The sequence below is a fragment of the Perissodus microlepis genome, chromosome 6, assembly GCF_051167445.1.
Source record: "Perissodus microlepis isolate ML-2025 ecotype Zambia chromosome 6, ASM5116744v1, whole genome shotgun sequence".
Taxonomy (NCBI): Eukaryota; Metazoa; Chordata; class Actinopteri; order Cichliformes; family Cichlidae; genus Perissodus; species Perissodus microlepis.
Genome location: NC_140466.1, coordinates 23,616,716 through 23,633,681, shown reverse-complemented (window position 1 = coordinate 23,633,681; position 16,966 = coordinate 23,616,716). Strand labels below are relative to the sequence as shown.

Here is a 16,966-nt window from a genome sequence, read left to right as displayed (position 1 = left end):
AGAAGGACAGAATGGCGAAGGATCAGGAGACAGAGCAACACAAACAAGTTTCTGTGAAACTGCCATGCTACTTCTCACATGATGGCCCCTGTGGAGGCTGTCCTAAGCCAATTACAAGCAGAGAGTTTTAGTTAGAGAGTTGGCCAGGACCGGTTGGAACAAGCCCAAAGTCCATCACCTCTTGGCCTTTGCAGAGAGGGCAACAAGACCTAGCTTTGGCCAGTCAGTCGGCTCCAACTTTCTCAGGTGGAGTGGCATTAATACTGCAGGAGGAAAGAGGAAACAAACAGGAAGACAACAATTCCCTCTCTGTCCACTCATTCACACAACAGTGTGTGTACATGTGTGCCTTTACTGCTGTGCCTGAGTCTAAGGTCTCGTTGGACTTCAGCAATCAGATGCCTCGGTGGGTGCAGAAGGGCCACTTCCCAGGTAGCAACACTATGAGGGCTGCACTCTGGCCCGTGTGTGCAAGTGCAATATACTCCATCGGTACTATTCCACAGTAAGTGAAAAGTAAATATACGGACATACAGACAAGAACACATACACCTAATCAAGAGTCCAGTGGGCCTTTGCTGGCTGCTGCTGTGTCTGAATTCACCAAAAGAAGTTTCTGCCTGCCAGATTAACGACTCTGTCTGTCAAGGTGTTGCTGTGTGTGTGTGTCTGTGTGTTTGTGTGTCTGTGTATGTACATAAGTTGATGTGTACAAGGAGCACCTGGCAGGAAAGATACTGTTTAGGGGCCAAAGCTCTTGGTGTTTTATTTACACTCTTTACCAAGTCTAAGAGTTTTTTACCTGGAGGCACGTACTAAATAACTAAAAGGTGTGTGGCACTGGATGTAGTCACCTTGAGTGTATGTGTGTGTGCGTCTGCGAACACGACTGCTCATATTTGGAGAAAAGTAACTGCTGGTGACAAAGATTGTTGTGGAGAACTGGCTCGCTGAAACATTCAGCAGGAGGAGACAATGGCAGAGTCAGAGAGAGAAAGAGCGTGTGAGATTCTCCTCCTCTCTACTGCCCTGTGGTTCTGACCTCCACAGACAAGGGTAGGCCTGTCAGCCACACTTATTAAGCATGATAAGGGCATGCTACTGCTTCACTCTCAGCCCCAAGAAAATACAAAAGAAAGACAAAGATGGGGGGGAAAAAAGAGAAACTTCCTAACACTTACAACCGGCTCGCCTCCCTTAACTTGTCTCCCAGTTTTTCCCAAGTTACCTGCGTGAGCTGCTTGCTGCTGCACAGCTTCTCAGTGAGGGAGTTGAGCTGTGCTGTGATCATCTCATTGGCCCTTTGTAGATCTCTGGCTGAAAACATAGCATCTTTCCTGGCACTTCGCAGTATGTCAACGTGACGCTGTAGAGACTCGATGCGCTGCTGCAGAGAAGAGGAGGAGCAGCGCTGGGTCTTCACAAGCATCCTCTTCCTCCTCTGCCGACTTTTCTCTCCTCTTGTCCCGCGTTCCCACGGCTCACGCTGTTTATCGTCTAACAGGAGGAAGTACACGCAGCCGCCTCAGAGTTGACAAGTGCACAGAAAACCTCAAAATCCCAATTTAGAAGCTACTGCTGAGATTTAACAGGCGTGCATCTTTGTGTATGCAAAAGTGGAAGCTGTGATGGATTTAACAACCTGAATAATTAACATTTTCTATTTTTAACCAATTCAGATGTGCCGAGTTATGGGGGGAAAAAAACGAAGCTTGTTAACTTCTCGGATACTTGTTTCTTATCGACAGCATGTAAATACACTGAGTGTTCTATCTGCTTCAATTAAAAGTTGATTAGATTTCTGTAATCCAGCATGGGTTCACAAAAGGAAAACTTGTGCTACCTCGGGCCAGAACGTCAGGTTGTTTTCTGTGGGATTCTGCCGCTGGTGCTTCTGTGTTTGAGATCGGCGACCACCTGTAGGACTGAAAGAACAGAAAACCCAGTGACAATGAAGAAAAGCAGCCGTTTAATGTAACACAACAGTTGACATGCTGCTCTTCCTAAGATGCAGCTCATAATGACACCATGATCACAGAGTGTGCGCAGCTTAACGCAACGAGACAAATCACCCAGTGCTTTAATAATTCACCTGAGCATGTTCAACCGACTCCAACTTGAACACCTCTCAGCACAGATATTACTTCTGACAGATGCTTGCAAATGCCGCCTTTGTTCAATCACCAACTCAAAGCCCTGATTCACTCCTACGGTGTGACGGGTGTGTGTGAGAGTGTAGTCGTTTGTACGCAAAAGTGTGTACGCATGTGTGTTTGTGACAACTCCCAACTGCACCATCATTTGTAGTGACATCAAAGAAAGGCCCCCCTACCTCACTCCTTGCTCTCTGCCTACATTCTTTGTATGGGGGACAGGTAGGATTTGATCAGTGCCAGTTTTGATCATGCATGCAGAGAGGAAAGGGTAGATGAACCCTTTGGTTTGTGACATACTACGTTGCGAGGGGCTTGGGCTGTCAAAGCGATGAACCCAGAAGGAGCTGATGGGCACATTTGGAGGATCAGGACTGGGGAAACTAAAGGGGATCTGAGATAAGGCCCTGACAGCTCCCAGGTTATATTCACAACAACCATCTCTTCTCTACTTTCTACTTTGCTTCGGTGCTGCTGAAACGAGAAAAAGAGGAGAAGAGAAGAGGCAGCACATCTTTAAGGCCCCTCTCTTTCTCTCTTCGTCTCTCCTCTTGACGGACTTTTCTCTCAAGGGTTTGGATCTGCCATGTACCACTGTGAAGAGGTTTGATGTGGACAAGTGCAAGGGTCCAGGCCTAATGATTTTGTGGTGTGCATTCACAAAGGCTTCCTCAGTCACAAGACTAGGAAAGTCTTTGTGAATGTAGACATAAAGCGATAGCCAGTTAAAAATGAATAGTACAGCACAGCTCAAACAACACAAAAAGTAGTTACAGAGGCCCTAAGAATTATATATGCAGACAATAAACTGTATATAAAAGATGGATGGATAGCCACTGAGGCGTCACTCCACTGCTTTGCAGGCTACTATTTCAGGATGGAGTTACAAAGTTATTACATAATGTTAGAACTGCAGGGCTAGTTTTGTAAGTAGGATGCAACAATAATTTAATAAAGAGCGATGATAACTTTGGCTAGCAAAAACAAAACAAAAGAACAAAAAACAGCTAGCTGATACACAGTTTGTTTTTTTGTTTTTGTTTTTTTTAGTACAACTAAATGTTGGTGATACCTATCTTTGTTGTCACGGACAGAGAAAATAGACTAAAACTCTTTTTTTGTATCAGGCTGTAAGCCTTTTGTAAAACATCCCTTGAGTGGGCATTTGAAGAATTGCAGTTTTTGATCACTTCTGAATTACCTATAGTGTTACCTACACCTTCTACATATTATTTGATAAGTATGACTTTTTTCCATCGAAAAACATACAAATTTGAAAATGTTGGTTCAAACTCTAATCAGTATTTACAGAGGAGCTCAGGAGAGAGGTACAACAGTGGGTGTCCAAAGACATGTGCAAAACATGGTAGAGGCTCTTTCATGGTTTGTCGTCCTCAGAGCCAGGAAATGCACATTAAACAGCAAACGTCCAAAAAAGAGCTTTGAATGTCCTTCAAGAGGCCTGGAGAACTATTCCTGAAGACTACTTAAAGAAATGACAAGCTTGTCTGAGAGAATTATTAAAAATATGCTGAAATTTACACTCGTATTTAGGACCAAGGAGACATTGTATACTAAGGCCTTCATTAATTTAATTCACTTGTAGGCAGTTTCATTTAAAGGCTGAATATTCACACAAACCCAAGTAAAATGTTAATCTGTACAAAAAAGCAGTGAGCAGGAAACAGCTGACGCTTACTTCTAACTGTATCTTTATTCCTTTTTTAAGTCCAAAAACAATTAAAAGACAAGGGCAGACCAACCTGTCTATTAGTGTGCTGTCTGTGAGGCACCGTCCCCGAGGGCAGGCTGTTGAGACTGTCCGAGTACTCCTCTGCACTGTCACTGTAGAGAAAGGTGAAATCTATTACAGACTAGAAGTTGAACCGACAACCCTGGTTCTAAAAGTACCACCCTTGGACAAAAATCCAATTTACCTTTTATGGTTGATTTAGTTGACATCAAGCAAAAATATGTGCATTTCGGCCCCCTCTTTCAAACAGAAAATCAATGTCCCGTCCAATTTCTGAGCTGGAAGTGTAAATGTGTGTGTAAATTAAGTGAAAAGCTGCAGTGTCTGGTGCTGTTTGTGAATGCATCAACATGTATGAGAGCGGCTGTGGCCTTCATTAGCCCTCTGTGTGTGACAGACATGTGTGAGAGGCACGGCTGAGCGGAGCCAAGCAAAGTTGCATCTGATGGACGCACGGTAAGGGCTTCCTGAGAGACACACACACACATGCACACAGGTTTATTGACAGTGACCTTTGACGTGAAGGTGGAAGCCAGTGACATTTACGCTGGCGGGTTTATTAAGGTGGGGTCTGGGAGAAGCAGCGGAGGTAAAGACCACAGAGAGAGGATCTAACTGGAACATGACAAGGCTGGGGGCTAGTTAGGGTTAAAACCAGCCTGGAAGGGGCACAGGGACTTTGCTAAGGATTACGAATCACCAACACTAACACCAGGGTTGCGTGCATCGACTTGGTGATGACAGCAAATAGATCCAACTTAAATTTAGTATTATTAATGGAGTTCTTAATTGTGTCTGCAGTCTAACTAGTTGTTCCCTAGTTCCTCTTTAACACACAACATATATATATTTACAGTACATGGTGCTTCCACTCTATATGTGAGGACATGTCTAAGCTTTTACATGCTGAGTCCAAACCTGTGTGGAGCAAATACAGATAACCTGTTATGTAGAAACATAATGACAGCAGATGCTTACACTGAGGAAATGAGAGCATCCAAGGGGTGTAAGGGGTGGATCTCACCGAGAACTGAGCAGATACAGTATGCATGCCCCTACAGTAGTAACCTGTCAATCACAGGCAGGTAAGCACAGCCTAAAGCATACTCTGCTGGTCTGTCTTACTCAACATGGGGCTGTATTTTACAAAATGACCATCATGTTAATTTTGGATGTGAACCATAAAAAATTTACTGAGCTCATGAATCCAGAGAGACAATTGGACTTCTTTTTGCAATCAGAGCAGTCGCCTCCTGCTGGCCTTTAGGAATAATGTATTTTCTAAGGCACTTGTACGTTTTTAAGACCCAAGATTAGCTTTGTCTACTCCAAGGATGTCAAATTCATTTTACATTGTGAGCCACATACAGGCTTTGATCTTAAGTAGGCCAAACTAGTGAAATTCCCCTTTCTGTCACAGTAAGCAAATTCAACTACACATTTAATCCAGGTAATATTTTAATATAAGAAAAAGAAGTGCAATCTCAACAGTATTAAAATAAATCTGTAAGCACTACTCTTTGGGCTTAAATAAATAAGTTTTTGTTAATTCACAGAAAATGCTCTTTTAATAAATTTTTAATTACTACTGTTCTTTAAAATTGTCTTTAAAATGATTATTTAGCAGGTAGTGAAAGAACAGGGACTATTAATTAATTATTTTGGTGTTGTGTGAATGGCTATGGGTGATTTCTTTATCAGGATGAAAAGCTGTAAAACTTGTGAAAATACAGTAAAAAAATGGCAAAATTGATCCTCCTCTTCAAAGCCGTCCAGTGGGCCACATTATATGCCAGACCAATTCTGGCCTCCGAGCCTTATGTTTGACATCCCTGATCTACTCTTATGCTACTGTTTTATTTAAAGGAATGTTCGCTTATGTTCTCAATCACAGCAAATCCCTCCAGTAGCGTTTTTAAACTCTGGTACCTTGAGAGAAAATTGTTTGCCATCTTTGATATTATCCTTATCCATAATTTGTGGCCCAATCATCCGAAATGTACTGTCCTGCAGTCCTGATCAAGAGTTTATATAACACGAAAATACATATCCTTTATTCCTTCTAGCATAACTGAATGATTGAGTCTGATACCTGCTTGCTCTTTTTCTTTCCTGCTTAGCAGCAAAACTGCTGATCTGCTTAAATTGGTCAGCTGCCTCTAGCAGTTCAAAACTTGAGAGCAGGTGCCAGAGGCAGTGAGAAAAATAAGGTGGGGGGGAAAAAAAACAAAGACTTGTCAGTAGCCTTAACGAGTCTGACATCTTTATTTGGTGCTATTTAGGCCAAAGCTCCTTAGGCAGAAATACTGTACCTTCCAGGAATGTCAACCAGACATAGACAGCATTTGTGAAGAGGACCCCTAGAAGATACGAGGCACAGAAGGCTTTACAGTAGCAAATCAGTTGACAGGTGCCTTAAATAAGACAACATCTCAGTTTAGGCCCCTTCTTCAAAAATCCACTTAGATCCTCCTCTCAGGTAAAGCGTTTATTAGACTGCTGCTTATTAGCCACATGGAGTGGTATTAGGAAAGCAGGGCATAGCTGCACCCAGTCCCCGTTAAACGGCCTCATGTGGATAGAGCTGGGGTGGATTAGAGTCTGATGAATTAGTCGGTGAAGAGGTAGTGAGTTAGGAGGGCTGAGCTAGAGAGCGTGTAGAGCAAGGCATACCGGGAGAGAAAGAGAAGGGAAATAAATATCAGCGAGTGTTTGAAATCAAATCATTTCAGCCATCACTCAATAGATGTTGGCTCAGTGGCTTTTTTGCATAAAACATACATGAAATAATTACTGTCGATGGTTCTTAATTTAGAGGGTGTTAAACAGCTTGTAGACATCTGGTACTGATCCGAGTAGGGTCATTCAAAATTCATCTAACCAAATTAAGGCGAGGAGCTAAGGAGAGGAGTGTGGGATGGAAAGGAAGTGTATGTGTGTATGTCTATGTGTGTGTGTTGGGAGGGGGCTATGGGGTGGCTGGAGGAAAAAAAGAGCAGCACACACACACACATACATTTGTGAACCGACATGCCACAAGATAACTAACATAACTAGACGCAAGGTGGGCTTCATATAGGAGTGTGTCTGTGTGTGTGTGTTTGGGAGGAGGGGGTGGACTGGGTCCTTGCAGGGGGATCCTTAGTGCTGTCGATGGGGGGTAGTAAATATGCAAAGAACGAGTAAATTAAATCAAACTGCCAAACTGTCAATTTCGGGGTAGCGTGACTAGTGCATGAAAATGGCATCACTGGAAGGTATCAAGGCTTTGGCGGCCCCTTATCCCTGGGCTTTTCTGGCATCGGTTCAACTTTGTGTAGAGAGGTGGCTAATTTTGCATGCAAATTTCAGTCAATAAGCTCCAAGCGAGGCGTCCCAGGATATTTCAAAGGATCTGACAGTAGTTTCCCCCCCTCCTCTCTCCTTCTCTCTATCATTCTTGCTCACATTCTTCTTTTGGCTCCTGAATACCAACTAGACAGACAATGAAATTCAATCACCCATTTGCTTACGCTTTGCAAATGCACGTTGTCCCCTCGATGCTGCTGCTGCTGCTGGTACCCCCCCCCCCCCCCCCCCCAACTATTCAGCCAGCCCATCCTCTCTGCCCAAACACCTAAAAATAATGAGAGGGGGTGTGTGAGAATATGTGCGTCAGTGCGCGTGCATGTGTATCATTACCTTTCTACGCTCATGTCCTCCCACTCGTCTTTAGCGGCACTGGAGCTTGGGCCTTGCCAGCTGATGGCTTGATTGGCGCCGACTCTTTGGTGGCTGCGCTGCCGTAGCAGACCTTTGTGCCTGGTTGTTTTGAATTTGACCTTGCTGCTAATGCTGTTAGCGATCCCACCTGCCCGCATCGGTCCTGCAGCACGATTCCTATAGAAGTCCTTAGCGGCTCTGAGAATCCCCAGCTCCTGTCTCAGCTTCAGCAACTGCTGATGAAGCTTTGTAGCCTCTTTCTGAGATGAGGCCAGCTGTACTTCTAGAGCCTTGACCTCACTACAGTGCTGCTCCTCCTGAGCCACGGCCTGCGCATGGGCTGCCTTTTCACGAGCAGCTTCTTGAGTTCTTTGATGATCCAAAGAGGCTTGGAGTTTGCGGCAGTTGTGGGCCAAGTCTTCGTTGACTTCGAGTAGCTGCTCTTTTTCATCTTTCAGCCGTTCTGTCTGCTCCTCCATGCTTATCATTCTTTGCTCCAGTTGATCAATCTGAAAAGAAAAAAAAACATATATGGGGCTTCTGTGCTACAAAATAATCAATTTTGGCTTATATATCTGTAGTTTTTTGTTTGTTTTTTTTCGTTTTTAAAAACCCCCAGAAATACTTATTCTTGGACTGCTAGTGAAATAACAACCTGCTCTATAGTATTAATATTAGTAAGATTCAATGAGAAAGACCATATCGTGATTTACTAGTTTTCCTCCCCACTGATATTTTCCCAAGTGCGTAATTACAGTTTGCTGTGTGGGTGGGGGGCGGAGAGGGGAGCAATACCGTCGTCCCCAGTCAAACACGGTTATGGACATCTGACTTGCACCCCGTTACCCTGATCACCTTTAACTACGCTGCAACCATGAGCACTTAGTCTATTTGTTAGATCTTTGGTGGAGACTGTTTAAGAGAACAGTGGATGCCTGCTGGGTTTGTGCCTCCAGGCAATTTTTTCCCTTTTATTTGGTTCTCTCTCTGCCTGCTGGTGAAGCCTGGTACCCTTCAAACAAAATTAGACGGCTATCCCCACTCCTGATGATTTACTGCCATGAAGGCTGAAGGGGTGAGGGAACATATAAGCTCATGCAAGCAGGGTTTTAAATGTGTGTGTGAGTGTGAGCGTAAAACATGCCTCCAAACCTATGAAATCTACGTTAAATCAACTAGTATTTTCTGGGATACACAAATTATATTTGGCAATTTATAGACTGTCTAGTTGATACTGTGCTTGGAAATTACTACATGACCCTTCTTCTCCAACGCATACGAACACCGTTAAACTATTCTTGAAAGAGCAAAATCAAAAATTTCTGAGAGCTGCCATGCTGAACTTATGGCTGTGTTGGATTTCCTTTATAGGCAGTGACAAAGAACACCCCATGACGGCATAGTGCTGTACCTTTTTCAATGACTGCTCCATTCGACCTGAAAGAAGAGAAGGCTTTTTCGGAGTGCTGCTTTTGACCTGGTGCTCCTCAACCATTTTGTGAAGTAATTCTGCAAAGAAGAACAAAGCTCCTTATTGTGACACTTTGTGTCAAATTCAAGCTGCTCAATCAATAGAATAATTATAAAAAGGGTACATTTAAATCAATTAGCATTAGTAAGGTCTAATTTCCTTCCTGAGGTTCAGTGTCTTTTTTCCTTTTTGTCAATCAAATCTGAAAAATCCCTAACGCTGTTTTCACGTGGACTTGGAATTTTCTCTGCAAAAAACACCTTTGGTTTCAAAAATCTTACACAGCCCTTTAACTTCAGATTAATAGAAAGGTGTTTTATTTAATAGTCCACCGGGAAATAGGAAAACAGGGCTCAGAAGTGCAGGCGGGTGTATACTATATGCAACCTCTCTCTGGGGACCTAAAACAAACGAAGAGAAGTGCTTGAATCCCTTGTGAATACACAGCCCCAGGCTGCACTGCTTTGTAGTCCACTGTGTTTCCCCAAAGGACTTCTAATCTCCACAGACAAACATGCAGTTTTATTCTGGGAACTTCAATAGTGGCCCTGACAAACATATGATTTAGACTTTATGATAACAACAGAAAGCATGCAAGAGTGCAAGTGCTCAGGCATTTGATGCATGTGTATTCATGAACACATCTAACACAATCTAACAGACCTCTGTCACTGCTACCTACCCAGTATCTACCTGCTGAAGTACAAACAACTTCCCTGCCTACGTATATGCAAAGGGCAACACAAAACTTGAGGTTACTCTATTCCGTAACCCCCGTTCTCTGATAACATGAGTGAGGTGTCTCACTATGGGGAACGCTCTCTCAGCGTTGTCCTCAGAAGCCTCTATATCATTACTGGTGATCTGGTGAGACACCTCACTCATGTTATCAGAGAACGGGGGTTACGGAATAGAGTAACCTCAAGTTCTCTTTCAAACATTAGTTTCGGTGTCTCACTATGGGGATATGCAGACTCCCGTATTGCCAGATAAGCCCATCTGAACAACTGACTGCCCACTTAGGAGGTCTCGTGGGGCCCCACAGTGTGGGCTAGAGTTGGTGCAGTGACATCCAACCTGTAAAACCTTGCAAAGGTCAAAGGTGAAGCCCAGCTCGCCGCTGCACATATCTCTTCTATAGAGACGCCCCTAAAAAGGGCCCAAGAGGTTGGGGGGGGGGATAAGCTGGAATAAGCCAATTGGATCGCCTCAACAATCCAGTGGGAAATGCGTTGTTTGCTAACGGGCTTGCCAAGATGTGGTTTAGCCCAGGAAACAAACAGCTGATCCGACCTCCTGAAAGCCTTCGTTCTCTCTCTATAGGTACATAAAGCCCTAACTGGACAGAGAGCATGTAGGCGCTCCTGTTCAGGGGAGGAGAAAGGAGGAGGGCAAAAAGCTTCCAGCTCCAATGGGATGCATTGGAGATAAGGATTTTTGGGCACAAAGGCCGGATTTGGCCTGAGTGTGACTCTAGAGTTATCCCGCGTGAATCGGGTGCACTCTTTGTGTACTGACAGCGCATGAATATCACTGACACGCTTCGCAGATGCGAGAGCCAGGAGCAATGCAGTCTTCAAAGACAGGATTTTTATTTCCACCTGGTTTAGTGGTTCAAATGGTGGCTGTGAAACTGCCCCCAGCACCAGGGATAAATCCCACGTGGGAACGAGAGGTTTAGACACTGGGTGGAGCCGTCGTGCCCCTTTCATGAAACGGCAGACTAGCGGGTGATGGCTCACTGGGCCATCCACGAAGCCCACATGGCAGGCTTAAATGGCTGCTAGATATACTTTAATTGTGGAAAAGGCCTTTCCTTTATCTAACAGTTCTTGGAGAAAGGAGAGACTTTCCACACCATTCCTCAAATACCCTCCACTTGTTCTCATACTATGATCTTGTGGAGGGGGCTCTAGCACTCTGTATAGTGGCTATAACACCCCTGGGGAGTCCTGCTGTACTCAGATTCAACCTCTCACGGGCCAAGCCCACAGGGCGAGGAGCTCGGGGTGAGGGTGAAAAATCTCCCCCCTGGCTTGGGAGACTAGGTCTCGTCGGAGAGGGAGAGGCCAAGGTTCGCTCCACAAGACGGGCATAATCTCCGCTAACCAATGGGACCTCGTCCACCTTGGGGCGATCAATATCATTGTTAGCCCTCTCTCTCTCACTCTGGTTAGAGTGGGAGAAATTAAGGCCAGTGGAGGGAACGCATAAAGCAGAGCTTGTGGCCAGTTGTGAGCTAATGCGTCTACCCCTAGCGGAGCCTTCTGGTCCCTCAGGGAGAAATACAGTGGACACTGAGCGTTCTCCCTCGAGGCAAACAGATCGACATGTGGGTGGCCAAAGCGGGTCCAGATTTGGGTCACCACATGTGGGTGCAGGGTCCAGTCCCCGTACTGCGGGTTTCCCCTGGACATTAAGTCTGCTCCCAATTTCAGAGCTCCTGGAATGTGAGCAGCTCTCAGTGACAACAGATTGATGCTGCTCCACATGATCAGTCTGCGAGCCAGCATGTGCAAAGGACGGGACCGTAACCCGCCCGCAAAGTGCAGGAATTTTCTGTGAGGCGGGTAAATAGGGATGTGAAAATATGCGTCCTTCAGGTCTATTGATGTAAACCAATCGCCTGGGCGCACTACATGCAGCAGAGTGGTGGTCGTCAACATCCTGAATTTGTATGACCTCAGATGCTGATTCAGAGCCCGTAGGTCCAGTATCGGACGCAGTCCCCCTCCCTTCTTGGGCACGAGAAAATACTTTGAGTAAAAGCCGCATTGGCTCTGCTCCTGGGGTATTTCTCGTACTGCTCCCTTTGATAGCAAGGTAGTTATTTCTTCTTGCAGGATCCTGGCTGATTCGCCTTTTGCAAGAGAGAAAATCACTCTGTGAAACCTGGGAGGGGTGGTTGCGAATTGCAAACGATAGCCTCACCCTAATGTCCTCACAACCCATTCTGGCGCAGCGAGAGCTCGCCATCTCTCTGTTCTTGCTGACAGCGGCCCCAAAGACAGGCACTCCACAGTAGACGGAGCTTTGGCTCCCTCTTGTGGCGGAAATTGGTCTTGCGGGCCAGACCCGACTGCGCATGCGCGGGCGGCCTGCGCTTGACCAGCGCTCATGGGGCCGGACACCACTGAGGGAATCGACCCCAGTGGTGTCTGGGTGCGTGGGGGCATTATGTTTTTCAACATACTCTCTGTGTTTTTCACACATTTTTCCCGTGCCCTTGGCAACATGCCTGGATGCAACGGGTAAATTTTTAATAAACAGTGTGTTTTTGTGTGACATGCTTGATTCAGCTGAACTGTGTCTCGTTGTCTCTTTGTTGAAATGCGCTCTGTGGGATCCAACTCGAGTCCCAGGCGCTGAAAGGTGGAGGCAGAACACACTTCTCCGAATGGACTTGCAGCCCGGGCTGGTCCGGCTCCGATCTCCCCGTGGGGGATGTTAGGCAGTCCGCTTCTTCTTGCGGTCTGACTGCTTGCCTGGTGGTGGGGCACCCTGAGCGGCAGCAGGCGGGACATGTTTCCTGGGCCAGTGGGTCTTAGGGTTCTGCGATCCTAGGGGACCCTGGGCTGCGACCTGTGGGGCTGGGCGGCGAGGGATTCTAAACGTCGGCACGCCGGCTGGTGACCTGAGCGAACATTCGGCAGCTGGGTGGAGGGGGGTCTTCCGAGGGAGACACAGCTGCAGGGCCTCTCCCTCGTTCTTTTTCTCCTCGCACTGTCTTTGCATGGTGGCAGCGGTGGTCCCGAAAAGGCCAGCGGGGTCGATGCTTTCATCCAGAATGTCACGTTTTTCTCCATCTGAAAGCCCCGACAAGTTCAGCCATCTGGCCCTCTCCTGTAGGACGATGATGCTGAGAGCTCTGCCCGCCGCTTGTACTGCTGCTCTAGTGAGGTGGAGACACTGGTCCGTAACAACGCCCAGCTCTTCCCACAGCTTGCTAGCATCCAGGTTCGCAGCAGTCTGGTCCTGGAGCTCCGCCAAGTAGGCTAGCAGGAGCGATGAGGCGTTCAATGCCCTCACGGTGGTGGCAACTGATTTACACGCCTTGTCAGCCAGTGAGGACTGCAGGCGTTTGGCCTTGGAGGGCAGGGACGGACCAGATGACATGGAAAGTTTCTGGTTTGGGTGGAGATGAGAAGCCACCAGATTCTCCACTGTGGGAATTTGGTAGATGCCCTTTTCCTTCATTCCAGTGCAGTCAAACGCCGCCGCTCCCTGCACGGGGTTGGGTGACAAGAATGGCTTTGCCCAGCAGCGTGTGACCTCGTCCACACATTTGGGGAAAAGCGGCAGTACCTGCTTAGTAGTGCGCTTCGCTTTGGGGAGCCTTTTACCCTCGTATCGTGAGGTGGAGGTCTCCGTTGTCACCGCGGGCCATGGGATCACCAGCTTTTCAGCTGCCCGTTTTGCAACGTCAAATAGCTCCATGCCGCGGGACTGTGTGCCGGGGTTATCACATTCGGCCCCTTGTGTCGCAGAAGAGGGGGCAAAGAAAACGTTGTCATGCTCGTCCGAGACAAGATGTTCCGACGCTCCCTCAGAGGATTCGCTGAGTAGCTCATCATTAGCCTCGAGGGAATCAGACAACATAGCTTCGCAGCTGACCTCGGCATCATCCGCCAGCGGGAGGACGATATCCATCTCGTCGCCCCAGCTGGTGCCTGGTGTGGCTGACTCAGTGTGCTCCATCGGTGGGCCGATTGGAGACAGCATTGGGCCCTTCTTTGACAGGCTAGCCTGGCGGGCTAGCCTTCGGCGAAGACTTTTTAGGGTGAAGCAAGCGCAGTGTTCGCATGAACCCGGTGTGGAAATAGCCGTTTGGGCATGTAGCAGCCCGAGGCACATCACACACGCGTCATGTGTATCTGAACCTGAGATTGTGCAACCGCAGGGGCAAATTCTGGGCAGCGGTTTGCAGTCTGCCATATTAAGGAAGCTTGGTGTAGCTAGCTTGGAATTGGCTGGACGGCTAACGCTGATCTTTTTTTTTTTTTTTTCTCTCGGTCGGGTAGCTATGGTGAGCTAGTATGACCTAGCTAGTGTGGTGGCTAGCACTTGTGCTACCTGGCTTGGTGACCGTGTGTAGCAAAAAACAGTTAGCTTGGTCAGCTAGCTGTTGTGCTAGGTGCGTGGTGGCAGCTAACACACTCTCCGACCTGGCTCTGTGGTGAAGAGCAAGCGACTCGAAATGCGACCCGTGCTAGCGCCCGGTGACCAAGGTGTTAGCTTGCTCGCGTGGACAGTTAAGCTAGGACTCATGTTCACAGTCAGGAGAGATGAGGTTTCTAAGAAGCGAGAAGAGGAAATTGAATGATGGGTGATGCTGCGTCACACCCTTTTATAGGGAGGAGTGTGGCCCCTCCCTGACGCAAGCGTCACGACTGCCAGCCAATGCTGGCTGGAGTAATGATATAGAGGCTTCTGAGGACAACGCTGAGAGAGTGTTCCCCATAGTGAGACACCGAAACGAATGTTTGAAAGAGAACAATACAAAACATTCTGCTTTTCTTTCTCTCCTGTTTAAACATTCCTGACGGGATGACCAAAATAATTTGTACAATGAGGCTGGAAACATTAAATATTCAGGACCTTGACTTTTTAGGTCACTTGATCTTTTGGAGAACGAGTTGAGGGGAAAAAAGCGGCCACAGAAGCAGAGAGGAAAAAGAGAGAGGGTCATGTTGTAAAGAGTTGCTGCTCCCTTGCTTTGCATTGATGCTTTGCCCAGGGAAGTTTGTTACTTTGAATTAGCCTGCCCTTTTGTCTTCCCTACATGTCACATTCAATCAGACAGAGCACCAAATAGGACAGGAGGGCTGCTGTGTTCGCTGGGTACATAACCAGGTTGGGAGACAATTATCCAGCTCCAGCACTGGTGGCATGGGAGTTGGCACCTCAGCACTACCTTGATAAGAAGACGTGGTGGCTCCCTAGTCACCCACTGTTGAAGGAGGTTCTGGCACTGCAGCATACATTAACATCCCTCCCGTGTCTCCTCATAGGAAGCAGCACAAAGACTCCGTTCCTTTCATCTGCTGTCTTTCGTTAGTGTGATCCTGGTGTGAGCGACTGAACCTTGCATCTTTTTGATCGGGTCAAAGCGGTTCCTCAGGAGTAAATCTTATGGCCATCCATAATTTCCTCTTAAGAGTCTTGACTTTATGTCCAACTGACTCCAAATATACTCAGTTCAGTCTAGATTTAATATGAAATATTCTGAATATTGCCACAATGGTGTAACCTTATTTGGACTGCAAAACAGCAGACATGTTCATATTCGTATTAAAACTATACAAAATCAGAAAACACAGATGCCTATCTATTGCTGAGACCACACTCTGTCAAAGTTAAGGGATTATTCGCTGACAAAATGTAAAGCCAAGCATGTCCTTTCAACAGAGGCTGCTTTCTCATATTCCTAACTAGACTGCCAACAGAAGTCGAGCCACTATTTTAATTAGTGCAATCCTTTAAATCACATGCTTGCATCTTCACCAGACACCATCATTGGCTGTGAAGAAAATTAAAGTGATATAGAACAGATCTGTTATTGAACTAGTTAATTAAGGTCACTGGTTGCAGTGGTCAGCATCTGACAAAGCTGCAGATTGGATTAAAAGGGATGTAATTTTTAACACCAGGAATAATACATGCAGACAAGATGGACACCACACTTGATGTCCTAATCAATTTACCAGGAGTTGATCAAGTCTTAATTGAGTTGTCCTATGAATTCTCCTGGGAGTAGTCTTATTAAATCCGCGCAGTAATGCACATGGCCCTGACCAGACCAGTGCTTAATTAAAAAAAGAAGAAGAAGAAGAAGAAGTAGCATTGCAAACAACATGAGCTTAAAATTAAAAACAGAATAACTGCGTAGAATTCAGTTTAGTTTAATTATTTTCAGACAAATTGAAACATGCATTCAATTAATAAAGACCGAAGAGAAAAACATTATTTTGTAATTTTTAAGGCGCTCCCTGACAAAAAAGAAGAACTAGTGTGAAGGAAAATGCTCACCTTGGTGTTTGTTTGCAAGACAGAGGTGGAGTTCCTTTACTGTGGCCCGGTCCATAGCAGCCTGGACTCGCAGCATGTCAAGCTCTTCTTCCAAGCCAGCTCTGCATTAAACACAACATCAAATTTCCTTCAAACAAAGTTTGCTAAGTCAAATCTATGTTTTTCGAAACACTGGTTAATCATTTTTCAGACGTGTGCTTCAGAGATAAAATGTTTTATTTCTTTTTGATAGATTTTGATGTACTGAGTCCAGATATGACATATGAAATAGCTGATTGGCTACTGTTTGTGAGATATTTAATATTTTTTTAAATAATATATATATATATATGTATTACACCTATGTTTATTGTTTAGTTGAGTTTAAATTGTGTATAATGCTGTGTTTGCATTAATAAATTGCCAGCTGGAATCACCGATACGTTATTCAGAATTTTTTTTCCTATATCGCCCACTCCTATTTTCAACAGCATATTGTGAAAGAAAATGAAAACTGCTGGGATATTTCAATTTGCTTTAAAAAATTCTAAGTTCACTTTGCAGTATTACAGATCTCCTGCAACTAGGAAGGTCAAATTCAAGGTCAGTGCACATGTCAAAAGGTCACACAGCAATAATATCATAGAATTTGAAATTTGACAATTGCATTTCTTCTTTACTTAGTAGCATAATCATAAAAACTAGAACCAACCAACAATTTTGAACATCATTTTCAGTTTCCCAAAATGAGTAAAGTTTCACTACATTCATTTCCAAAGGTTTGTGGCTATAGAACAGTAAAATATGAAAGGAGTAACAAAGAAACGCAAAAAAACAATCAACACAAGAACTGTGTGATAAGAATCTTTTACTCTCAAT

General features: G+C 45.5%; 2 protein-coding genes across 5 annotated transcripts in view; both read right to left on the bottom strand.

The window, feature by feature from the left end:
* cntln (centlein, centrosomal protein) overlaps nucleotides 1-16,966 on the bottom strand; it is a 93,401-nt gene that overhangs the window by 32,762 nt on the left and 43,673 nt on the right. For all 4 annotated transcript variants that reach the window (XM_084931556.1, XM_084931558.1, XM_084931557.1 and 1 more), the window contains 6 exons: nucleotides 16,109-16,209; nucleotides 9,020-9,117; nucleotides 7,588-8,117; nucleotides 3,917-3,998; nucleotides 1,844-1,925; nucleotides 1,229-1,497 (listed from right to left, as the gene is read on the bottom strand). In XM_084931556.1, coding sequence (XP_084787682.1) covers nucleotides 1,229-1,497; nucleotides 1,844-1,925; nucleotides 3,917-3,998; nucleotides 7,588-8,117; nucleotides 9,020-9,117; nucleotides 16,109-16,209 — 1,162 coding nt within the window. The remainder of the gene's footprint in view (nucleotides 1-1,228; nucleotides 1,498-1,843; nucleotides 1,926-3,916; nucleotides 3,999-7,587; nucleotides 8,118-9,019; nucleotides 9,118-16,108; nucleotides 16,210-16,966) is intronic.
* On the bottom strand, nucleotides 12,410-14,014 carry LOC146385708 (uncharacterized). The gene has a single exon (XM_084929892.1). It carries the CDS (start codon nucleotides 14,012-14,014, stop codon nucleotides 12,527-12,529), a length of 1,488 nt encoding a protein of 495 aa, XP_084786018.1. The 3' UTR covers nucleotides 12,410-12,526.

Bases quoted from the DNA above. Each gene is read 5' to 3' on its own strand.
- LOC146385708 (XM_084929892.1), bottom strand. From the start codon at position 14,014: ATGGCAGACTGCAAACCGCTGCCCAGAATTTGCCCCTGCGGTTGCACA.